This window comes from Macaca nemestrina, chromosome 13 (assembly GCF_043159975.1).
Source record: "Macaca nemestrina isolate mMacNem1 chromosome 13, mMacNem.hap1, whole genome shotgun sequence".
In the NCBI taxonomy this organism is placed as follows: Eukaryota; Metazoa; Chordata; class Mammalia; order Primates; family Cercopithecidae; genus Macaca; species Macaca nemestrina.
This window is the reverse complement of record NC_092137.1, coordinates 74,465,369-74,491,131: the sequence shown is the minus strand read 5'-3', so window position 1 is coordinate 74,491,131 and position 25,763 is coordinate 74,465,369. Positions and strand designations below refer to the sequence as shown.

General features: G+C 44.0%; 2 protein-coding genes across 15 annotated transcripts in view; one reads left to right on the top strand and one right to left on the bottom strand.

Annotated features, from left to right (window-relative positions):
* LOC105465287 (solute carrier family 4 member 5) overlaps positions 1–3,048 on the top strand; it is a 146,999-nt gene extending 143,951 nt beyond the window's left edge. For all 14 annotated transcript variants that reach the window (XM_071076945.1, XM_071076944.1, XM_071076936.1 and 11 more), the window contains one exon: positions 516–3,048. The gene's annotated coding sequence lies outside the window, so the exon portion shown is untranslated. The remainder of the gene's footprint in view (positions 1–515) is intronic.
* A 971-nt stretch (positions 3,049–4,019) lies between these two features.
* Positions 4,020–21,904, bottom strand: LOC105465284 (methylenetetrahydrofolate dehydrogenase (NADP+ dependent) 2, methenyltetrahydrofolate cyclohydrolase). Its single transcript, XM_071076953.1, has 8 exons — positions 21,750–21,904; positions 14,042–14,226; positions 11,807–11,929; positions 10,875–11,027; positions 9,843–9,950; positions 8,310–8,402; positions 7,756–7,881; positions 4,020–5,205 (listed from the first exon to the last, which is right to left on the bottom strand). Exons 1-8 carry the CDS (start codon positions 21,848–21,850, stop codon positions 5,042–5,044), a joined length of 1,053 nt encoding a protein of 350 aa, XP_070933054.1. The 5' UTR covers positions 21,851–21,904; the 3' UTR covers positions 4,020–5,041.
* Positions 21,905–25,763: the final 3,859 nt, after the last annotated feature.

The window sequence follows — 25,763 nt, the reverse complement described above, 5'->3', positions numbered from 1 at the left end:
CGTTTTGAGAATCTAGGAAAGAGAAACTGGAATCTGCCAGACATAGAGCGGGGCAGAATAAAGAAAAGGCAAGGCATTGCAAGCAGTGGACACAGGCGCGAAGTACCATTTGAAAACACACACACACACACACACCCCCAAAGAGCAAAGAACACTGCAATGGATAGGGCAAACTAAGCAGGCAGGACTACAAACACAGAAGGCTGTGTTTGTGTTTGTGAGAAGACAGACACTCCTGTCTTCTCACACTAAAGAGCTTAGATTTTTTGAACAATGAGGAATCACCAAATTTGTGATTTCAAAAGTTCACCTTGGCAGCAATGTGAAAATAGGTTTACAGGGCGAGACCAGGTGCATAACTGTGGCTGAAGGCCAAGCCAATAGGAAACTGCTCATTCTGGCATGTGCTGAGAGTTCAGAAGCGAAGACAGAAGTATTTGCATTAGAGCCCCGCTCCAGGGGATGGGTTCAAACACCAGGAGCTACATAATCCTTCTTTCCTACTTCTTGTTCAGCATCACCTTGCACTTCAAAATCTCCTGTCCAGCTTCACCTGCTTTCAACTACTCACGGAACCCAGTGTTCATGGTGCCACAGGTGAAGATAGAGATGGAGTCAGACTATGACTTCACAGACATGGACAAATACCGAAGAGAAACTGACAGCGAGACCACCCTCTAAGATGAAGCAGCTTCTCCCAGATGGGAGATGGAGAGCCTGGCTTAGTCTTCATTGGGAGGGTCTTAACTTCTCTGTGCCTGTTTCCTTCTTTATCAAACAGAGGGAGTCCTTCTGCCTAATAGAAAACTGGAGATGTGTTGATGAAAAGTACTGCTTAGATGCAAAGCTCTCCCCTTCCTTTCGTAGTAATTAAAATACCTAAAGCTAAATATTATATTTTATTTTCAAATGCAGTCCGGCATAGGAATTCTAACATTTCTTTGGAAATAAAAAAAATGCTTGCTTCCCCAAACCATAGCTAAGATAAAAGGGCAATAGTCAATTCATATTTAAAACAAATACCAATTTAAAATTGTTTAAAGGTTAGATTTAAATACAGATGTTCTCAAATGAACTCATAATATACTCATGTCACTAGACCATCTTTGGAATATTTGGCAATTCTGCATATTAAGAAATGCTGGAAAGGTCATATCTTTTCTCCCTGTCACATCCAATTTCCTAAGGGTTATATGAAAAGTTTGAACCAGCTGGGCACAGTGGCACACACCTATAATCCTAGTACTGTGGGAGGCCGAGGCAGGCGAATCGCCTGAGCTCAGGAGTTCAAGACCAGCCTAGGCAACACGGTGAAACCCCATCTCTACTAAAATACAAAAAATTTGCTGGGCGTGGTGGCATGTGCTTGTAGTCCCAGCTATTAGGGAGGCTGAGGCAAGAGAATCGCTTGAACCTGGGAGGCAGAAGTTGCAGTGAGCCGAGATGGTGCCACTGCACTCCAGCCTGGGCAACAGAGAGAGACTCCGTCTCTAAACAAACAAAAAGTTTGAACCATCTGTATGGGACTTGCTCCAGAAGTGTGACTGGGGCTTTCCCAGATTGAAAAGCCAGTTCCAAAACTCTGTTAATGAAAGAACCAATCCATCTGAGTGGATAAATGTTTCTAAAATAAAATAGTTCTTGTTAAAGTGAAATTTGAAACCACACGTCAAATCAACAAAATGATCATTTAAATTAGTATCACTGGTTTTTCATACCTGGAATCACATTTCATTATACATTTGGATGGGTCTTTCCTGCAAATTTTCAACATTTATTCCCAAAGTCAAACTCCCATTTATGTGAATACAGGTTAGACAGAGGTAATATCACATTTTACATTATAACTTCGCAATATTAATCAACCTAGTACTTTAAACGAATGATTGAAAACTATTTGGGAAGATAAAAACCAGTTTCAATGAAGCAAACCTATTCCTCATGAAACTTAAGATCAGTCATTTTACCTTCAGTCCACATTTAATGAACACCAACCATGTTTACTTAATGCCTACTATGACCCCAACAGCCACAGTGCATCTGACACTTACTTTCTTCAAAACAACTATGATTCGAACCTTGAGTAAATCACTTTGGTTACTATATTTGCTCAAGATGACAAATGCAGGTGCTTTCTTTTTTAAAGAAAAATGACACTAGATCATTAACAGATCAGGACAGGTAACTGGCCTCTGTAATCCCGAGTCTAGTGGAGTGCCCGGTCCACAGAAAGCTCTCAATAAGTGTTTGATTACATTTAATCTCAGAGCTCCCTTCCAAGGGATACTGCCAAGAGGTAAAGCTCTAAACCTCTACTCCTACTGAGAGCAGAATTTCTTAGCTAATCCAGAACCATCTCCTTTGCTTAAGTATAAATTCTTGCCAGCACAGTGGCTCACACCTGTAATCCCGCTGCTTGGGAGGCTAAGGTTGGGGGATCAGTAGAGGTCAGGAGGTCAAGACCAGCCTGGGCAACATAGTGAGACCCATCTCTAAACAAATGTTTAAAAATTAGCCAGGCATGCTGGCACACGCCTGTAGTCCCAGCCATTTTGGAGGCTGAGGCAGGACGATCCTTTAAGCCCAGGAGTTCAAGGCTGCAGTGAATTATGATCATGCCACCGCACTCCAGCCAAGGAGACAGCTGGAACCCATGTCTTATAAATAATAATTAATGTTTCTAAAAAGTATTTTATTATCATCTGCTCCAATCCTGGGGAAGCTAACAATCCACCCTTAACATTTCAGTTTTAAAACCTGGCTGATTTGGAATAGAACTTTGTCCAAATTAAATTGTAGAAATGCTATGGATTCAAGAGTAAACCTGCTTGATTAATCAGACAAGCTGGAAAATTACTGTTAATTTCTTTGTTGTAAATTGATCACTGTAATTTTACCCTACATGTCATTTATATTTTGTATATACATGAACATTTTAATCTCCATAGCTTTTAACAGGTTGGCATAATACTTCTCCATGCAGTCAGTCAGTCATTTGTTCCACTTGTAACTGTAATTCAATAAAATTTAATGCTGTCTGGTCATCTAGCTCCATGTTTAATAATCTAGGTAAGTAAGTAGGCATGGCTTATAGACATGAGCTATACCTCACTTACAAAAACATCTCCAACAAACTACCGAAACTTCTTTCAACTCCAGAGAACTATGAAAAGAATAACGCCAGCTGGCAGAAGAACAAGGATGGAGGTAGGTCAACTCAACTGTTCTCTTTCTGCCTCAAGCTGCCTAGAGCAGGAGCTACTTCTGCTTGCCTGAAAGCCAAAAGCCAAAATAGACAAGAAACCTACCTCAAGTATTTAACAGATTAAGCTCCTAGCTCGGCACAATCTGTTGGGATATAAGACTATAGGACAGGCCCAGTGTGGTGGCTCACACCTGTAATCCTAGCATTTTGGGAGGCCGAGGCAGGTGGATCACTTGAGGTCAGGAGTTTGAGATCAGCCTGGTCAACGTGATGAAACCCCGTCTCTACTAAAAACACAAAAATTAGCAGGGCACGGTGGCATGCACCTGTAATCCCAGCTACTCAGGAGGGTGAGGCACAAGAATTGTTTGAACCCAAGAGGCAGAGGTAGCAGTGACCCGAGATCATGCCACTACACTCCAGCCTGGGCAACAGAGCGAGACTCAGTCTCAAAAAAAAAAAAAGGGCTGGAGAACGAGGCTAGTTTCGCCAAAGCTCTTTAAACCTCTGTTTGGGCGTGGGTGGCCCAGGCCTGTAATCCCAGCCCTCTGGGAGGCTGAGGCAAGAGGATTGATTGCTTGAGGCCAGGAGTTCAATATCAGCCCAGGCAACATAGCAAGACCCCATCTCTACAAAAAAAAAAAAAAAAAAAAAAAGAAAGAAAAAAAAATTATCTATTTAAGGCTATAGGATTAAGTGTTACTGAATATAGGAATATCTACATTGATTAAATGAGAAAAAAACTCTGGTTCAGTCGCAACTAAGAGTCATAGGAAGACAGAATTTCAGAAATTCATACCACACCAGACAGATGTGTTTTATTAAAAAAGAAAAAAAAAAAACCTTTAATCAGAAAATCTAATTAAATTCAATATTAACTCAAACTCTTAAAAAATTTATGGAAAAGTCAACAGGGTACATACATCACAGAAAAACAGGCAGTTGCTGACAGTTCTTTGGTGGAAAAGTAAGTTGCATACTTACCCAAGCTGCCCAAATGATTATCAAGCTAAGTTTGTTTTTCAAAAATAGGTTTTAAGATACACCAAAGAAACTATACAAAAATTTAACAATGAAGTTAAAGTATATAGCAAAAGCCAAATATGACAACACACATGAATAATGTATAAAAGAAGCCTTTCAATCCTAGAAAACTAAAATGGGGAGAACTTACTGAAGGGTAACATACATAAAATGAGTACTAATAGCAAGGAATAATCCTAAACATTTTCCCAATGACTAAACCTCAAAAAGACAGCTTAGGAAAACGATTAACATGTAGTTTTTCTTTTTTCCTAGCCAATTCAGTTCTACTTAGATAAATCTGGTTACCAATCAATACACATATAAATTAGAGTAATTTTTTTTCTGCTCAATTACTACCATTTTTTCTTTTTCACCTTTTCCCTAATTTTCTCTAGCAATACTTTTCCTTTGGTTTGATCAGTTGAACTCAAAAGGTTTGGTACCTAAAATGAGTATTCAACTGTTATTAGAATAGCACTTGGGAAATGCAATCCTAGAAAAGGCAAATGTGTAACCGAGTTTGACAAAGGGAAGCGTCCATTCTCCATATGGTAATGTCTCCCACATTAATCACTAGGTTAATGGCTGCTCCTGGCTAGATCACAGGACCCTGCATGATACTGGAATGCTCCCTGGTGAGGTACTGCAGAGGTACGTGCAGAAACACCCACCCATTTAAGCTTTCAATAAATACAAGGCATCATTTTAAACCATTTCAGTAGAATAAATAAAAAATATTGCATTTCTATTGGCCTGCTTTTCTTCTTGAGCTGGCCTGGAGTGCTGTTTGTGACATAGAAGACACAATAGTTAATTAGTGGCTACTCCAAGCTCTTTAGACTTCAGCACTTCTCGCTCTTCAAGCCTCAGCACCTTTTTTGCAGCAATAATGGTATTCTTCATTAGCATTGCCACTGTCATGGGGCCAACACCTCCAGGAACTGGAGTGATATACCCGGCTTTTTGTCTGACTCCTACATAGAAACAAGACAGGCAGGCTGCTTTAGTTATGGCAAAGGACATGTGTGTACTTTAATATATTATGAAACAAGCATGCAAGGAAGGAAAAAGTAACATACATAAGCATAAAACTCAAAAATCACATCTACATCATTCAAGGTTTTGTGAATACACTAGTAAAATAACATGCACATACAGAATTGTTAAAGGAATATTTATACATCTAAGTAACCTATAAAGAAATCTATTAAACATCTAGTAGGTTAACTGCGTGGGAGTTGTAAGTATAATAATAATAAGCATTACCTCAATAGCTGCCTACAGCATTTTAAGTATAATTTGTCCAAAGCAGAAAGCACAGTAATTTTTTAAAAGTGAGAAGTAAAAAAAAAAAAAAAAATTACCCTAATGTTAAAGTGAAAATCCTTACATACCTAGGCATGGGTTTGACTGCTTTAATAAAAACAGAAAGCTAGGAATAGGATTATCAGCATAGGCCGGGTACAGTGGTTCATGCCTGTAATCCCAGCACTTTGGGGGACTGAGGCAGAGTGTGAGGTGGGGGAGATTGTTTGAGGCCAGGAGTTTGAAACCAGCCTAGGCAACATGGTGAAACCCCATCTCTACAAAAAATACAAAAATTAGCCAAGCAAGGTGACATGTGCCTATAGTACCAGCTACTCAGGAGGCTGAGGCTGCAGTGAGCTGAGATCATGCCACTGTACTCCAGCCTGGGCAAAAGAGAGGGACCCTGTCTCAAAAAAAAAAAAAAAAAAAAAAAGGAAAGAAAAAAAAAAGGATTATCAGCATATATTCAGATAAACATTCTATCTTAAGAACTGAAAGGAGAGGCCAGGTGCAGTGGCTCACACCTGTAATCCTAGCACTTTGAGAGGCTGAGGCAGGCAGATCACTTAAGGCCAGGAGTTCAAGACCAACCTGGTCAACAGAGCCAAACTCATCTCTACTGAAAATACAAAAAATTAGCCGGCGTGGTGGCACAGGCCTGTAATCCTAGCTGCTCGGGTGGCTAAGGCAGGAGAATCACTTGAACCTGGGAGGCAGAGGTTGCAGTGAGCAGAAATCACGCCACTGTACTACAGCCTGGGCAACAGAGTGAGACTGCCTCTTAAAAAAAAATAACTGAAAAGAGACATCTACTAGTATATTCTAGTATTTCAGGGGTATGGTTTTTTCCTGGACCATTTTAACTTTCTAGGCCTGTGATGTCTCAGTGTGAAAATGGGAACTCTCAACACTTTTTGGGAGACTCCATGGTTTATAAAAATCACTTCATCAAATTTTCAAACCTGTTGAAAGTCAAGAAATTGCTTGAATTATGAAGTAAGTTCTAAGGAAAAAAAAAATTCCCTGAAAAGTTTATAACTGCTCTCCATCACTATGATGAAACAACTAAAATAATTCTAGAATGGCTGTAATTTTAAAAAGGTTTCTCTAATTCTTTTTTTTTTTTTTTTTTTTTTTTTTGAGACGGAGTCTTGCTCTGTCACCCAGGCTGGAGTGCAGTGGCCAGATCTCAGCTCACTGCAAGCTCCGCCTCCCGGGTTCCCGCCATTCTCCTGCCTCAGCCTCCCGAGTAGCTGGGACTACAGGCGCCCGCACCTCGCCCGGCTAGTTTTTTGTATTTTTTAGTAGAGACGGGGTTTCACCGTGTTAGCCAGGATGGTCTCGATCTCCTGACCTCGTGATCCACCCGTCTAGGCCTCCCAAAGTGCTGGGATTACAGGCTTGAGCCACCGCGCCCGGCCGGTTTCTCTAATTCTTATGAAAAGCATACTAAGGCCAGGTGCAGTGGCTCACACCTGTAATCCCAGCACTTTGGAAGGCCAAGGTGGGAGGATCACTTGAGGAGTGATCAGACCAGCGTGGCCAACATGGCGAAACCCCGTCTCTACCAAAAATACAAAAAATTAGGTGGGCGTGGTGGCACATGCTTGTAATCCTGGCTACTGGGGAGGCTTGAAAGCACAAGAATTGCTTGAAGCTGTGAGGCGGAGGTTGCAGTGAGCCGAGATGGTGCCACTGCACTCCAGCCTGGGTGACAGAATGAGACTGTTTTTAAAAAAAGAAGAAAGAAAAAGAGAGACAGAAAGAAGAAAAAAGAAAGAAAGGAAAGGAAAGGAAGGAAGGAAGGAAGAGACAGAGAGAGAGAGAAAGAAAGAAAGACAGAAAGAAAGAAAAAAAGGAAAAGGAAAGAAGGGAGGGAGGGAGGAGGAAAGAGAAAGAGAGAAAGAAGAGGAAGATAGATGGATGGAGGGAGGGAGGGAGGGAGGGAGGGAAACGCATACGGACTAGGTGCAGTGACTCATACCTATAATCCCAACACTTTGGGAGTCCCAGCTACTCTGGAGGCTGAGGCAGAAGAATCGCCTGAACCTGGGAGGCAGAGGTTGCAGTGAGCCAAGATCACACCACTGCACTCCAGCCTGGGCAACAGAGTGAGACTCCCGTCTCAAAAAAAAAAAGTAAATAATCTATTCTAAATGTCCATGAAAGGTAGTACTTATTGATTTCATTTTTAAAAATAAAATTTTACCATTTACCTTCAAAATCCACATCTCCAACCAACTTGGGTTTGGCAGTTACAGGATCATGAACTCTATTTATTCCCACATCAATGACTGCTGCTCCTTCCTTGATCATATCTGCTGTGATCAGATTTGGAATACCTGGAAATGGAGAAAGGAAAAAAAGCTTAGTACTGAAAACAGTCTACCTGTCAGACTGTTGTCTAATTTCAATTTCAAGAGACCTAGAAGAACTAATTAACATGTTTTATTAAAACCTGTTAAAAATATTAACTAAGGAACCATTTACTTTTATTATTTATTTTGGTTCCTGACAGGAAACAAAAGGAACCGTTTGAACTTTATACAGTAAATATTAATATAAATATTTTGAAGCTTTAGGAATAACATTCACCCATCCAGACTATAATGGAATGCTAGAAACCAGTATTCCAATCACAACTCTATCCTCATCTTTGTAGGCAGCTCAAAGAATCATCATGAGGGGAAGGATGAATAGTAGCTAGGCAGGCGAATTCTAAGATGAGGGGTACAACCTCCCCTTCCCTCCATTCACCTTGTGTTCTTACCTGCAGCAGATATTACAATATCTGCAAGAATTGTATGTTTCTTCAACTGCTCTTTGGGAGTATATCGATGAGATATTGTAACAGTGGCATCACCTAGAAAGAAAACAATAGATGTCTTGATTTCTGACACAAAGCTGGGACTGGATTAGGTCTCAACTAGTCAAGTCACTGTAGAAACTCAACAATAGTGTGGTGGCTCACGCCTGTAATCCCAGCACTTTGGGAGGTCAAGGTGGGCAGATCATGAGGTCAGGAGTTCAAGGCCAACCTGGCCAACATAGTGAAACCCCATCTCTACTAAAAATACAAAAATTAGCTGGGTGTGGTGGTGCATGGCTGTAAGCACAGCTTTCTTGGGAGGCTGAGGCACGAGAATCGCTTGAACCTGGGAGGTGGAGGTTGCAGTGAGCCAAGATTGTGCCACTGCACTCCAGCCTGGGCAACAGAGCAAGACTCCCTCTCCAAAAACAAACAAACAAAAAACTGACTTAATGGCTTGTGCCATATTTTCTGGACAGCTAATTGTCATTTACTTTTTTAAAATTAATACCTAATTTCATATAGCTTTAAACCATTGGTCCTAGTTCGACTGTTTTTTTTTGTTTTTTTGGTTTTTTTTTTGAGACGGAGTCTCGCTGTGTCGCCCAGGCTGGAGTGCAGTGGCGCGATCTCGGCTCACTGCAAGCTCCGCCTCCCGGGTTCACGCCATTCTCCCGCCTCAGCCTCCGAGTAGCTGGGACTACAGGCGCCCGCCACCACGCCCGGCTAGTTTTTTGTATTTTTAGTAGAGACGGGGTTTCACCATGTTAGCCAGGATGGTCTCGATCTCCTGACCTCGTGATCCACCCGCCTCGGCCTCCCAAAGTGCTGGGATTACAGGTTTGAGCCACCGCGCCCGGCAGCTCGACTGTTTTGAGTCATATAATTAAATTTATTCATCGTATTTTTAAACCCTTTCAAGAATTTTACCTTTTCTAAGCAAAATATCACTAGAATTACTCAAGGTTGTTTTAAGTATGTTGAAGATTGTTGAAAGTATAGTTTTGCCATTATTTCTGATATAATCATGTAAGGTCATTATTACAATAATTATGTGATAACAGATTGACGAGGCTTTACCTTAGAACCAATTAACAGAACTTGACAGGACACATTACAGTCATATCAATTCAATCCTTTGCAACGGCTTAAGATTTTTTCCACTAAATGACACAGTATCTTTGAATAAGAACTGCTCCTTAGCTCCAGCTATCAAAGCTATAGCTGAAATTTTCTAATTGACTATAATCATGCTTATACTCAAAACTTAAGTTTATTTCTGAAGCTAGTTACATGATACATGAATAATAAAGAAACTCAGGTGACACTGGGTGCAGCTTCTCTACAAAGGTTACTCCCTGAATTATCTGTTAACAAAATTTCAACAAATACAAAGTATAACACAGTTAATACTTCCAAAAATGCACAGGATGGCTTCTGAGAGTTCTTACATGGGGAAAAAAGGACAGTGTTCCCTGAAAGCAATTTCCTTACCTCCGGGACGTTCATGCGCCCCATCTGTGTGCAGTAACATTGCAATGGGCATTCCAACATTTTTTGACCTTCCAGCCACAACCACATTCTTCCCTAAGGTTGGAATACCTATAAAAATATATGTGTTTACATTAAAAGTAGTGCCAGTCCAAAGCAAAACAAAGTCAGATGGCCTAGAACATGAAGCCAATTTTGATAGTGAAGTCACTGAGCTTACTGCCTCATCAGTCAACTGGAGCTGTAACTTGCTACACATAAGGGCTAAAAGAAAACAGGAGAAAGCATACTATAGGCTACAAAATGTTACAGGAATGTGCACTGTCACCACTATTAAATCTTAAATTTCCTTCACTGAGGGCTGGGGTGGTGGCTCACACCTGTAATCCCAGCAGGAGGTTGGATTGCTTGAGGCCAGGGAGGCTAAGGTAGGAGAACTGCCTGAGGCCAGGAGTTTGAGACCAGCCTGGCAGCATGGTGAAACCTTTGACTCTTAAAGATTAAAAAGAAAAAAAGAAAGTTTCCCTCACCGAGGCTTCCAGATTAAAAGCAAAAACTGTCATAGGCAACTGTTAAGGGCAGGAACGATGGATCATGCCTCTAATCCTAGTACTTTGGGAGGTGAGGGGGCGGATCACTTGAGGTTAGTTCGAGACCAGCTTGGCCAATGTGGTGAAACCTGTCTCTACTAGAAATAAAAAAATTAGCTGGGCATGGTGGCGTGTGCCTGTAGTCCCAGCTACTCAGGAGGCTGAGGCACAAGAATCACTTGAACCCAGGAGGCGGAGGCTGCAATGAGCCAAGATTGCGCCTCTGCACTCCAGCCTGGGTCACAGAGCAAGACCCTGTCTCAAAACAAACAAACAAACAAACAAAAACCAAAAAAAAAACTGTTAAGAGAGGTAAACTCTGGGGAGTATGACTAGAGGATATGGGGTGGGGTTTCCACTCTTTGGGACTGTATTGTGAGTTTTTACCATTTGCAGGTACTACTTTTATAATATTAACAGACATACAATTCTGGGATATACCTACCAGTTCGCTTAATTATTTCCCAAACACCCCATGGGGTAGCCGGTAACATGGAATACTGGTCCAAACACATTCGCCCTACATTAATTACATGAAAGCCATCAACATCCTTGTCTGGAGAAACAGCATTGCAGATCCTTCTCTCATCAATATGCTCTGAAAAAGAAATCGGCAGTTGCCTTAAATCACCACCTCACAGTCAGCACTGCCTGACTCCAGCTTATCTGCTTCCTCAAGGAAATCCATTCTTCTACAGCTTGCCTCCGAGATGTACTTCATCTGCATGGAAGGAACTCGCATAAGCAAAGCCAAACACCAATAGCAAAGCCAGTATCATCTCTCAGTTGCTTCCCTCCACTGTCCTTTATATCAAGACCCCAATACTAAATCAAGGGGTAATGGGTATTCTGAGTTGGTCTGTCCCGTTCTAATAAAATATTCACTCTTTTTGCGTTTACTTTGCCTTTAAGCCAAATCCACATGAAGAGCTAGGTGTATAAAATAACAAGGCCTTTTTACTCCTCAGAAATCATTTTAGGTAGGGCATGGTAGTTCATGCCTGTAATTCCAGCACTTGGGAAGCACGGAGTCCAAGACCAGCCCAGGCAACACAGAAAGACTTCCATTTCTAGGAAAAATATAAAAAGTAGCTGGGCATGGTGGCACACACCTATAGTCCTAGCTATGTGGGAGGCTGAGGCAGGAGGATCCCTTGAACCCAGGAGCTTGAGCATGCAATAAGCTATGATTGTACCATTGCACTCCAGCCTGGGTGACAGAGTGAGACAAGGAAAGGAGAGGGAGAGGGAGGGGGAGGGAGAGGCAGAGAGGGAGGGAGAGGCAGAGAGGGAGGGAGAGGAAGAGAGGGAGGGAGAGGGGGAGGGGGAGGAGCAGAAGCAGCAGCAATCATTTAAATGGTAGAGTCCAAAACTCACCTGGAAGAGGCAGCTGAACAAGGAGGCCATCTACATTATCATCATTATTCAGTTTATTGATTAAATTCAACAATTCTTCCTCTGAAATTGAAGCTGGTTTCACAATTGTCTCACTGTTTATTCCTATTATAGGAAATTTTGAGGTTAAAAAAATTTTTGAGGCATTTAATGAGCACTGCTATGTTGCCTACCATACTTGGCTACCATACAGGTTTTGTATCATCACACCCATCCCTAGAAGCTGAAGTAGCTCAAGGAACCTAAAAAAGTAACTTCACAAATATATACACTAGAGAATACTAGCTTAACACATCCTGTATACCTCATTCTATGCAATCCTCATTAACCTTACTTTACAGACAGACTGAGGCTCAGATTTAAAAATAAGCGAGCTAGGCCAGGCGCGTGGCTCATGCCTGTAATCCCAGCACTTTGGGAGGCCAAGACCGGCGGATCATGGGGTCAGGAGATGGAGACCATCCTGGCTAACACGGTGAAAACCCGTCTCTACTAAAAATACAAAACATTCGCCGGACATGGTGGTGGGTGCCTGTAGTCCCAGCTACTCAGTAGGCTGAGGCAGGAGAATCGCTTGAACCTGGGAGGTGGGAGTTGCAGTGAGCTGAGATCTCACCACTGCATTCCAGCCGGCTCAACAGAGCAAGCAAGACTCATGTCTAAATAAATAACTAAATGAGCGAGCTGGCCGGGCGCGGTGGCTCAAGCCTGTAATCCCAGCACTTTGGGAGGCCGAGACGGGCGGATCACGAGGTCAGGAGATCGAGACCATCCTGGCTAACACGGTGAAACCCCGTCTCTACTAAAAAATACAAAAAACTAGCCGGGCGAGGTGGCGGGCAACTGTAGTCCCAGCTACTCGAGAGGCTGAGGCAGGAGAATGGCATAAACCCAGGAGGCGGAGCTTGCAGTGAGCTGAGATCCGGCCACTGCACTCCAGCCTGGGCCACAAAGCGAGACTCCGTCTCAAAAAAAAAATAAAAAAAAATAAAAAATAAAAAATAAAAATAAGCGAGCTAATAATACAGCCAGTCTTTCTGGTTTCAAAATCCATGCTCTTTTTTTCTGCACCACACTACCTCCCAATGTCTTAAAATGCCATGGCTTGGCCAGGCACAGTGGCTCACGCCTGTAATCCCAGCACTTTGGGAGGCCGAGGCGGGCCGATCACCTGAGGTCGGGGAGTTTGACACCAGCCTGACCAACAGGGAGAAACCCCATCTCAACTGAAAATACAAAATTGGCTAGGCATGGTGGCGCACGCCTGTAATCCCGGCTACTCGGTAGGCTGAGGCAGGAGGCGGAGGTTGTGGAGAGCCGAGACTGCGCCATTGTCCTCCGGCCTGGGCAACGAGAGAGAAACACCATCTCAAAAAAAAAAAAAAAGCCATGGCTTGCCATTTTCTAGAAGTTTCTAAAGGCTTTCCATTAAAAGAGCAGGAGGCCTCAATCCTCAATGGTAAAGAATAGAGGAAACCACAGGCTCACAGGCCAGTAACCCCTCCCAGCCATGCCAGTGGTTTCACAGCCCTTCAGAAGGAAAGGCCACCTGCTGCTCATGCTCAGACCACGGGCCCACAGATGGGCAGGCAGAGGCATATCTGAGTCTGCCCACCCACCTCTTGTCCACAGACACATAGTAATCTGTGGTACCATGAGGCCTAGAACACAAACCCCATCATCCAGACCCGAACTGCTTCTAAACTGCACGTTTGGCTTTAGAACCAATCGGTGAAGAACTTGAAAGCTCTTTCCCAGAAGTCAAGAGTCATTTCCTTCAAATCTATGACTGTGTTCCTGACCTCATCACTGAGATCTCCTAATACTGTATTGTTCAATCATGCCCCCTAAGCCTCTAAGGCTTTAAACTGCAAACACTCGAACACCTCTGCTGGAGACCCATTATTGCTCAAGGAAAGCAAATGTAAAATGTATTCAGGGTCACCTATCAAATGGAAAGACTAAGAACAGAACGTGCCTTATATTCTTTCCAGAAGCCACAGAGAATACCAACCAGTAAGTATCTCCTGTCCTAGTCTATAAACCCCGAAAGATACAGTCTGATTTCCTATGACAAAGTTTTGGGATACAGTTCAATCACATTAGCCTCCTCTGCTTGGGTTTCCTAATCAGAAAAAAGAAATCATAAATTACAATGGACTTTGCCTCATATAAACCTCAACTGAACAGCATTCGAGGTCTCAAAAGGACACATACCCACATCTGCAGCTGCCCTGGTTTTGTTGAGGACGTAGGAGTGACTTGCAGGATTCTCACCAACCAGGATCACGCTCAGGTGTGGCCGCTTGTTGCCTGAGGCCACCCACTCTTCTACCTCCTGCCGCACTTCCTGCTTGATCTCCTGGGCCAGTTTCCTTCCAGAAATGACAACAGCTTCATTTCTGCAGAAGGCAACAGAGTCACAAAACCAAATAACTTGAATTTTTATAAAAACGAAAATTCTGCCAGGTGTAGTGGCTTATGCCCGTAATCCCAGCACTTCAGGAGGCCAGGGCGGGAAGATGGCTTGAGCCCAGGAGTTTGAGACCAGGCTGGGCAACAAGGCAAAACCCCTGTCTCTGCTAAAGAAATAAATATATCCAGCTACATATGGAGGGGGATAAAGTTGATGAAGCTCAGAGTTTAAGTGACTGACAGCTAGTGCTTGGTCAAGCTGAGTCTCACATCAGTTTGGGCTCTTAACTGCTACACCACCCTGAGCCCTGATCATTACTAAGTTTTTTACAGTTTTAATTTGCAGTTGTGTGACCCCTCACCATGAGGTTAAATAGTTCTTCTTATCTGCTTATATGCCATTTGTAGTTCGTGTTTTGCCCCTGTTGTTAGCAGCCAGGCATGTATTTCAAATCATTTCCCAGTCAATTGACTTCATTTTTATGGTGCTTTTAAATAGATAAATTATATTCTGTAGTTGAATAAACAAACAATATCAGGCCAGGCGTGGTGGCTCACATTTGTAATCCCAGCATTTTGGGAGGCTGAGGAGGGCAGATCACGAGGTAAGGAGTTTGAGACCAGCCTGGCCAACACAGTGAAACCTCGTCTCTACTAAAAATACAAAAATTGGCCGGGCGCGGTGGCTCAAGCCTGTAATCCCAGCACTTTGGGAGGCCGAGACGGGCGGATCACGAGGTCAGGAGATCGAGACCACCCTGGCTAACATGGCGAAACCCCGTCTCTACTAAAAAATACAAAAAAAACTAGCCGGGCGAGGTGGCGGGTGCCTGTAGTCCCAGCTACTCGGGAGGCTGAGGCAGGAGAATGGCGTAAACCCGGGAGGCGGAGCTTGCAGTGAGCTGAGATCCGGCCACTGCACTCCAGCCTGGGCGACAGAGCGAGACTCCGTCTCCAAAAAAAAAAAAAAAAAAAATACAAAAATTAGTTGGGTGTGGTGGTGGACGCCTGTAATCCCAGCTACTCGGGGGGCTGAGGCAGGAGAATCACTTGAACCCGGGAGGCAGAGGTTGCAGTGAGCTGAGATTATGCCACTGCACTCCAGCCTGGGTGACAGAGCTAGACTCTGTCTCAAAAACAAACAAACAAACAATATACTGGACAAGTCAAACATCAAAATGAATACCACTCCCCACAGTCCCTTCTGGGGAAGACTTTCCTGGTAAGAATAGGGGCAGGGCAGGGCAGGGGACTGGAGGAAGCTCCTTCTCACAGTTGGCAATGTGCTCTTCCCAGGGACCCCACCACATCATCCAAAGCTGACAGACCAGGAGTGAGTATCTGACGCCAAGGGCAACCAACAATCTCTAGGCTGCCCAGTGGTCCAGTTGGTGCAAAAGCTTAGCTCAACAGAGCAGTGAGAGTTAGCTGAACCAGTAAGAGCTCGTCCCTGAGGCAGTTCAAACTAGAACCACAGAACATAGACAGAAAGAAGAGACAGAATAGTCACACCAATGGGAGACAACAGGATAAGAAATCAAAAAACTGTTGCTGGGGTGGGGAGCAAGAAGAAAAATCAGGATCTAGAAGAACCTCCAGTTCCCAAAACCACGTTCAGCTGTGCGAAAGGCTGTGTCTTCCCAAAGCGAACGGCTTATGCAGCTCTTCCCGGGTTCCATGAAGCCCAAATATGGAACAGTCCCAGTTTTCCTATTTTCACACGTCCTTACAATAAAGTGCCCATTACTTAAAGATGAGCATCTGGCCCAGCGCGATGACTCATGCCTGTAATCCCAGCACTTTAGGAGACCCAGGCGGGTGGATTGCCTGAGGTCAGGACTTCGAGACCAGCCTGGTCAACATGGCGAAAACCCCTCTCTGCCAAAAATGCAAAAATTAGCTGGGCATGGCGGCGCACGCCTGTAATCCCAGCTACTCGGGAGGCTAAGGCAGGAGAATCGCATGAACCCAGGAGGCAGAGGTTACAGTGAGCTGATATCGCCCCACTGCACTCTAGCCTGGGCAACACAGGAAGACTCCATCTCAAAATAAAATAAAATAAAATATAAAAATAAAATAAAATAAAATGAGCATCTCTTCCGTAAGTAAAATGATCCCATTTGAAAAAGCCTTTCCCGGCCGGGCGCGGTGGCTCAAGCCTGTAATCCCAGCACTTTGGGAGGCCGAGACGGGCGGATCACGAGGTCAGGAGATCGAGACCATCCTGGCTAACACAATGAAACCCCGTCTCCACTAAAAATACAAAAAAATTAGCCGGGCGTGGTGGCGGCGCCTGTAGTCCCAGCTACTCGGGAGGCTGAGGCAGGAGAATGGCGGGAACCCGGGAGGCGGAGCTTGCAGTGAGCCGAGATCGCGCCACTGCACTCCAGCCTGGGCGACAGAGCGAGACTCCGCCTCAAAAACAAAAAAGAAAAAGCCTTTCCCTTTAGATCTCTGTCCTTGCTGTCATGAAGACTGCTCTAACCTCAAGACCAACGAAGCAATCTCCTCTTTATTCTAAAACCTAACATCAAGGTACTGAATAACCTATAGGGTCAGATAAAATTAATTCTCAAGATAACTGCTAATTTATTTATTTATTTATTTATTTTGAGACAAGAGTCTTGCTCTGTTGCCCAGGCTGGAGTGCAGTGGCATGATCTCAGCTCACTGCAGCCTCCCAGGTTTATGCAATTCTCCAGCTTCTGCCTCCTGAGTAGCTGAGAATACAGGCACCCACCACTGCACCCAGGCAGTAACTGCTAATTTAAATGGGATTTTAAAGCATTCACAATCTTTAGGCCTTCAATAAGTGCTTTTTATTGCATTATGATTAAATACCAACTTCAAACCAAATCTCAACATCTTAGATATAATGCAATAATCTTATATCTAAACTTAATCTTAATCTGTATTGCATCTTGTGAAGTATTCAGTTATTATAATCTGGCTGGGCACGGTGGCTCATGCCTGTAATCCCAGCATTTTGGGAAGCCAAGGCGGGCATATCACTTGAGGTCAGGAGTTCAAGACCAGCCTGGCCAACATGGCGAAACCCCACTTCTACTAAATATACAAAAATTTGCCAGGCATGGTGGCAGAAGCCTGTAATTGTAATCTCAGTTACTCAGGAGCTGAGGTAGGAGAGTATCTTGAACCCAGGAGGCATAGGTTGCAGTGAGCCGAGATCCCACCACTGCACTCCAACCTGTGTGACAGAGCAAGACTCCATCTCAAAAAAAGAAAAAAGCTATCATAATCTTAAGCAAATCAAATACTTTTACCCAGATTTTACATAATGATACTAGCATGGCACAACATATAATAGCATTTAATTATACCCATGGTATATGAAAAAATTGAAAACATATTAATATTCACAATTCCATTTCAGAATTAGAGTCGAAGGGGACTTCATTAAAAGGGTTTTGCAGGCTGGGCACAGTGGCTCACATCTGTAATCCCAACACTTTGGGAGGCCAAGGCGGGCAGATCACGAGGTCAGGAGATTGAGACCATCCTGGCTCCCATGGTGAAACCGTCTCTACTAAAAACACAAAAAATTAGCCAGGCATGGTGGCATACACCTGTAGTCCCAGCTACTTGGGAGGCTGAGGCAGGAGAATCGATTGAACCCGGGAGACAGAGATTGCATTGAGCAGAGATTGCCGTGAGCAGAGATCGTGCCACTGCACTCCAGGCTGGGCAACAGATAGAGACTCTGTCTCAAAAAAAAAAAAAAAAAGAAAGAAAGAAAAAGACAGTGGGGGGTTTGCTGATACAAATATACCTGGCAACATTCCTGATTTATATTAGTACCTGGAATGCCCACCGCAGGCCAAAAACACATTCCTAATCCTGGAACACTACAGAGTGAAAGACTACTTTAAAAGGGCTTAGAACAGTCATTTATATTGAATGAAATAACAAACATATATAATGTGCCAGGCGTATATGTTCAATAAAACTAATTTCTTACTCTTTTCTCTTCGTTTTGTATATATGTATATATACGCACACATACACACATATCCTTAAAATATACTTACACATACTCATAAGGAGATATATATAAGTATGTATACTATATGTATACATAAATACTCAGTGAGAATGACTTAGCTTGCACCTCATAAAAATTTCTTTTGAAAGCAGTAAACTTAGAGAAAATGGTATAAGCACATTCAGATAAAATCATATACTAAAGTTAAGGACACACGGTTCTGGGAAAAGCCAGTGTTCCAAGTCCCCAACTTTGCTTCCAAAAGCAGGTTCTTGATGTTATGCCAATTTGCTTAAAAAAAAAAAAAAGAAAGAAAAGAAAAAGAAAGAATGAAAAACAGTCAAAGAGTAACAAGAATCAAAAACAAAGTCACTTGCAATGAGTATCTTTCATAGTAAAACTGTCAGCCCTCCTCTGCTTCCCACAACCCTGCAAAATGTGAAATACAGCCTTGGGAGTGAGTCATTAACTAATTTACCATCATCTCTTTTGCCAAGGGGCAGATTAACTGCTACCCCAAAATAAACAGGGAAATGGAAAGTCAGCTAAGTCCCACGGGGAATCCAAAATTGTAACTATATTAGCTAGCAGTTATCCCAGAATTAAATGCGTTCACAGATGTGTTTAGAAAAAATTCCCAGGGCTGGTCATGGTGGCACAAGACTTGTAATCCCAGCATTTTGGGAGGCCAAGTTCAAGCCTAGCATGGGCAACATGGCGAGACCCCATCTCTACTAAAAGTTAAAAAAAAAAAAATTAGCCAGGCATGGTGGTATGCTCCTGGGGTCCCAGTTACTCAGGAAGCTGAGGTGGGAGGATCACTTGAGCCCAGGAGGTCAAGGCTGCAGTAAGCCATGATTGCACCACTGCACTCCAACCTCACCAAGAGAGATTCCCCTGCCAAAAAAAAAAAAAAAAACATAAAAAAGAAAAATTCCCATTAAAATACGTAATCAACAGAATAGGAAGAAGTCAAGAGGACTGTTCAAATAAAATCCAAAACTGTGGCTCACGCCTGTAATCCCAACATTTCGGGAGGCCAAGGCGGGTGGATCACTTGCGGTCAGGAGGTCGAGACCAGCCTGGCCATCATGGTGAAACCCCGTCTCTACTAAAAATACAAAAATTAGCAGGGCATGGTAGTGTGCGCCTGTAGTCCCAGCTGTTTGGGAGGCTGAGATAGGAGAACAGCTTGAACCCAGGAAGGAGGCAAGAGGTTGCAGTGAGCGAAGATTGCACCATTGCACTCCAGCCTGGGCAACAAAGTGAGACTCCGTCTCAAAAAATAAAATAAAATTCAAAACTAAAATCCAAGTGAGTAGCATCTTCACTTTCCTTTTAATTCAACAGCTTACAGTACTGTAATTTTCCATGATAAATTAGTATCAGGGCATTTTACAATTCATAATCAAGTGATTTAGGGAAGAGTTGTTATCAATTATTAATGGGAAAAGTAATGAGTGAAGGAAGACACAAGGGAAAATGGAACAAACATCTATTAAACACTAGGTGTTTTGCTTAGACTTTAACATATATTACTCTGTCACCTTGGGACTATTATAATAACACTGTTATACAGAAGATGAAACTGAGGATAGTAGAAACAAGATTCAAAGGCAAATTCTGCCTCTAAAGTCCATTGACTTCATAACCCCAGTCTCCTAGGCTACAATTTCTCCAACCATAGGTTTATGTTCCTGAAACTCTCATACCAACCAACAAAGAAAAAAAAAAAAAAGGAATGCAGACTCATATTTTCAAAAAGATACATTTTAAAAATAAGCAGTATTTAAAAATAAGCAGTAGTAAGAAGGCAATATGTGGGAACTGTAAATAGCAAATGTGCAGTACAGATAATATGGATTGCTTTCAGAGATGTGGATGAAGCTTACTGTTCTTTCTGAAAGGTAGCGAAAAGAGCATTTGTTATTGGAGAGTGTTGGCAAACTGGCCCAGTTCTTTAGTGAGTGAGAGCATCTTTATAAATCTCTTTTGGACCATGGAAGCCTAGGAAAGGTCTGGTCCACAGTCACATGAGGCCAGCACTCAGGAAGAGAGGGGGAGAGAACACACAGTAACGAAAGATGGGGGAGGTCAGAGTCAGACAAGGGAAAACCCTGAAAGTCCCCTCCTACGTCTTCCTTCAAGAACTCATTGCTCCAACAAGCAGCGCCTTTGAAATATTTCTAACAGCATTTCTGCACTGACTGGAAATTACACACGTGTTCCGCCTCTTGTCAGGAACATGAGCTCCATTAAAAACAGTTTTTATCTCTGAATTCGCAAAGGTTGGCATAAAAAAATGTCTGGCACACAGTGAACGTTAGATGAAAAAAAGAAGGGGCTGATGTCATAAGGTGCAGGGCTCTAACAATGCCAACAATGCCAGCGCTCTAATGACCGACCAAATCACCTTCCCAAGGAAATCCAAAAATGCAAATAGAGCTTTTCCTTTCCTCCTCCCGGGTATATTTTTCCCAATTTGTTACTGTGGTAAAATTCACATAACCTAAATCTTACCACCTTTTTTTTTTTTTTTTTTTTTTTTTTGAGACAAGGTCTCGCTTTGTCGCCCAGATTGGAGTGCAGTGGCGTAATCATGGCTCACTGCAGCCTCGAACTCCCGGGCTCAAGCGATTCTCGTGCCTCAGCCTCGGCGCGTGTCACCATGCCCGGCCCATCTTAACCATTTTTAAGTGCAGTTCTGTGGTATTAAATACGTTCGTATGTTGTGCAACCATCAGCACCATCCATCTCCAGAACTCTTCATCTTGTAAAACTGAAATTCTGCAAGTACCGCTGAAACGTGGGTACTTGTCACCCTCCATTCCCCCTTTCCCTAAGGCCCTGGGTGCCTCCTGGGTGTCTGTCACCTCTCTGTACGCAGCCTGGTACTGACCGGCTCGGGTGGGCTGCAGACAAATCCAGGGTGTCCAGAGTCCGTTCACGCTCCGGGCGGAGCGGCGGCAGCGCGGGCCACTCCCACTGCCGGAGGGAGGAGGGCGGCGCGGGGACCCCGAGCAAGTCGGCTCCGCGATTTCATCAGCTGCAGCAGCGCCCTCCGCCGCTAGGGTCCCTGCAAGGGACAGCTCGCCGAGGGCTGCTCTTTTGGAACCCTCGCCTGCTCTCCCCCGGACGACTCTCAGCCAGGCGCGGCCGGCAGCTGTCGAAAGGCCCCGCGTAAACCGGCGCCTTCGCTCCGCACGCCACCCCCGTCACTCCCGCCGACTGTTCACGGGCCCCGGCGACGCCCCGAGTCGCGGAAGAGCGGCTCCCTCCGAAAGGCAGGCTTCAGGTCCCAGCCCTGCGCGCCGAGCAAGCGCCCCAGTCGAGGGCTGCGGCGGCACTCGGTGCCACGTCGCCTCGCCACACCCCTCGGCGGCCACCACTGCCGGGGCAGAGATGTTCGGGAAGGACTTCCCTCGGTGTCCCTCGGGGGCCCGGCGTGCCCCTCGCCCTCCGTTCCCCTCAGCTTTCCGCGCTGACCGAGCTCCCTGACCCTCTTACCGAACTGCCGCGAGGTGGAAGGGGCGAGGGCGAAGGGAGCAGCTGTGTGCGGGCTGCAGTAGCCGGGCAGCCAACGCGGACATGAAGGAAGTTGCAGCCATAGCCCGCGCCGGTGACCGCGCCGGGAAGGAAACGCGCGCGCGGGCCACGCGGTTATACTGCGGCCTCGTAGCAGGCCCCGCCTCCCTCCGCCACCCATTGGTCCCCGCCACACGCCACTGGCTGTCTGTTGAGCCAGCTGGAGCCGAAGGGGCCAACCGATTTTCTTTATTAAACGTAAGCGAAGTCCGAAAGAGGCCTGTTTTTGATTGGAGCAAGAAGAGCTTGGAGCGAGGTCCTGTAAGGCTCTGAAGCCTCGGCAACATGCTGTGAATGGCTGAGGAAGTCAAGCTCCTGCCTGTCGCCGCTAGTGTCACGGAAGCCCGGACAACACAAGAGAAAAGTTCATTCATTCATTCGTTGAACAATTATATGAGCGCCTACTGTGTGCCAAGCGCTGTAAAGGGTGGATGAAAAGACAACCTGATAGAATACCAATGAATAAAAGTAACAGGAAGTATGGAGTTAGAAAATCACCATTTAGCAAAATCATAGTAAAAACTGATTCAGAAGCAGCAATAGATGTCAAAACAACTGGGTGAAAGTTGGATAAGGAGCAAGATATTTACATATAGGGTTGCCAGATCTAGCAAATAAAGACACAGGATGCCCAATCAAATTAGAATTTTAGATAAACACTTTGGGGGGTCATATTTATACTTTATTTATGGCTTATCTGGAATTCAGATTCAACTGGGCTTCCTGTATTCTTTCCCGCAAACTTTTTGCATCGTCTCAAAGTATCTCTCCCACAAAGAAACTTAAGGGGGGCAGGGCGCGGTGGCTCACGCCTGTAATCCCCAGCACTTTGGGAGGCCAAGGCGCACGGATCACCTGAGGTCAGGAGTTCGAGACCAGCCTGGACAGCGTGTTGAAACCCCGTCTCTACTAAAAACACAAAAAAATTAGCTGAGCGTTGTGGCGGACGCTGTAATCCCAGCTACTGGGAGACTGAGGCACGAGAATCGCTTGAATCCGGGAGGCAGAGGTTGCAGTGAGCCGAGATTGCGCCACTGCACTTCAGCCCCGGCGACAGAGAGAGACTCTGTCTCAAAAAAAAAAAAAAAAGAATAGGAGAAACCAATCCTGTCAACACCTTGACCTTTTCTTCTAGCCTCCAGGAAGGAAAGGAACATGGTAAATTTACAGTGAAGAAACCTGACAGTTACTGCCTCAACCACGTGATAAAAGTTAGCACTACCCAGTAATGGAACACACGTATGTGCCTTCTGATAGGATCCATTGAGGAGACACATCACTTCGTAGCTCTTAACAAGCCTGTAAATTTAATAAAGTGATTTTTGAGTCTCCTAAAAACAGTTACAGATTCCTCATTTCACATTGAGGAGAAAGATCACAGACCCAGAATGTTAAAACTGTCCAGGAAAAAAAAAAAAAAAAAAAAAAAAAAAAAACAGTTCTAAAGCTTTGGAACACACTAGGAGATCTTAATCTATTCACAAGGAAATATCAGACAAGCCCAAAGTGAGAGATATTCTACAAGATAAATTGCTTGTACTCTTGACAGCTCCAAGGCCATGAAAGACAAAGAATGAGAAACTGTTCTCCATTAAAGGAACCTAGACATGATAGCTAAATGCTGTTTGATTCTGGACTGGATTCTGGACCCAAAACTTTTTGTCTTTCTTTTTTTCTTTCTTTCTTCTTTTTTTTTTTCTCTTTTGCTATAGATGACATCATAGGACAATTGGCAAAATATGAATAAAGTCTGCAACTAGCTAATAGCATTGTATCAGTGTTAACTAATCGCATGAGGTAATGTAAGAGAATATATTGCACTTGCTTCTAGAACTAAATGACCATGTCTGCAACTTACTTTTGAATAGTTCAGAAAAAAATAATGTTTTGTATATATGAGTTGGCTAGGGCTGCCATAACAAAATAACACAGACTGAGTTGTTTAAACAACAGAAATGGGCTGAGTGCATTGGCTCACACCTGTAATCCCAGCACTTTGGAAGGCTGAGGCAGGCGGATCACCTGAGATTAGGATTCCGAGACCAGCCTGGCCAACATGGTGAAACCCTGTCTCTACTAAAAATACAAAAATTAGCCAGGCTTGATGGTACATGCCTGTAATCACAGCATCTTGAGAGACTGAGGCAGGAGAATTACTAGAATCCAGGAGGCGGACGTAGCAGTGAGCCGAGATCGCACCACTTCACTTTAACCTGGGCAACAGTGAGACTTGATCTAAAAAAAAAAAAAAAGAAATGTATTTTCTAACAGTTCTGGAGGCTAGAAGCAAAGGTCAAGGTGTGGGCAGGATTAGTTTCTCTTGAAGCTTGCAGTCTTTGTCTTGCAGAGGGCTGCATGCTTGCTGTGTTACGGCCTTTTCTGTGTGCACATGCAACCCTGACATCTCTCTCTGAATATCTTTTATTATTTTACTTTTTGTTGTTGTTTTGAGATATAGTCTCACTCTCGTTTCCCAGGCTGGAGTGCAATGGTGCGCCTTCAGCTCACTGCAGCCTCAACCTCCTGTGCTCAGGTGATCCTCCCACCTCAGCCTCCCCAGTAGCTGGTACTGTAGTCACGCGCCACCACATCAGCCTACTTTTTTGTATTTTTAGTAGAGACCGGGCTTCGCCATGTTGCCCAGGTTGGCCTTGAACTCTTGGACTCAAGGAATTCACCCATCTTGGCCTCCCAAAGTGCTGGGATTATAGGCATCAGCCACCATGCCTGGCCTCCCTGAATGTCTTAATCTCCTCTTTTTTTTTTTTTTTTTTTTTTGAGACGGAGTCTGGCTCTGTCACCCAGGCTGGAGTGCAGTGGCGCGATCTCGGCTCACTGCAAGCTCCGCCTCCCGGGTTTACGCCATTCTCCTGCCTCAGCCTCCCGAGTAGCTGGGACTACAGGCGCCCGCCACCTCGCCCGGCTAGTTTTTTGTATTTTTTAGTAGAGACGGGGTTTCACCGTGTTAGCCAGGATGGTCTCGATCTCCCGACCTCGTGATCCGCCCGTCTCGGCCTCCCAAAGTGCTGGGATTACAGGCTTGAGCCACCGCGCCCGGCCTTAATCTCCTCTTATAAAGAAACCAGTAAGATTAATTTAGAGCCCACCCTAACAGCCCCATTTTAAACTAGTCATTGTTTTAAAGGCCGTATTTCCAAATACAGTCACATTCCAAGGTCAGAGTGTCAATGCTGAATTTTGGAGAACATACAATTCAGTCCATAACAATGTATATACATAAAATAAAATAAAATAAATAAAACAAGTGGCAAATGTAAAATATTAACAACTGGAGAAGAGTATGCAAGTATTCTTTGAACTTTTCCTGTAACCTTTCTGTATGTCTGAAATAATGTCAACATATTTTTAAAGACCAGTAATTTCTTTCTTTCTCTCTCTCTTTCTTTCTCTCTCTCTTTCTTTCTTTCTCTCTCTTTCTTTCTTTCTTTCTTTCTTTCTTTCTTTCTTTCTTTCTTTCTCTTTCTTTCTTTTTCTTTCCTTCTTTCTTTCTTTTTTTTTTTTTTTTTTTTTGAGATGGAGTCTCGCTGTGTCACCCAGGCCTGGAATGCAATGGCGCGATCTTGGCTCACTGCAACCTCAGCCTTCTGGGTTCAAGTGATTCTCGTGCCTCAGCCTACCAAGTAGCTGGGATTACAGGCGTGTACCACTATACCTGGCTAATTTTTGTGTTTTTAGTAAAGATGGGGTTTCCCCATGTTGGTCAGGCTAAAAAGATCAGTAATATTTGTGTCCTTATGGGGCACAGAGTGAGGCAGGCATACAATGAATAAGAGACTAAGAAAAAGAATGTGATACTGAGAGCCCATGAAACAATGGATATGGAAAGTTTAGAGGTCAGAGAATGGCCTACAGGTCATATGACTGGTGATAAGACTGGGTGTGATAATTTGCAGATCCTGTCCCCAGCACACTGTG

Excerpts from the sequence above, each read along its gene's own strand:
- LOC105465284 (XM_071076953.1), bottom strand. The coding sequence starts at position 21,850 with ATGGCTGCAACTTCCTTCATGTCCGCGTTGGCTGCCCGGCTACTGCAG. Across the intron at positions 8,403-9,842 it reads GGCGCATGAACGTCCCGGAG|GTGATGCCACTGTTACAATA; the intron begins GTAAGGAAATTG and ends TTTTCTTTCTAG. Across the intron at positions 5,206-7,755 it reads TGGAGATGTGGATTTTGAAG|GAGTCAGACAAAAAGCCGGG; the intron begins GTAAATGGTAAA and ends GTTTCTATGTAG.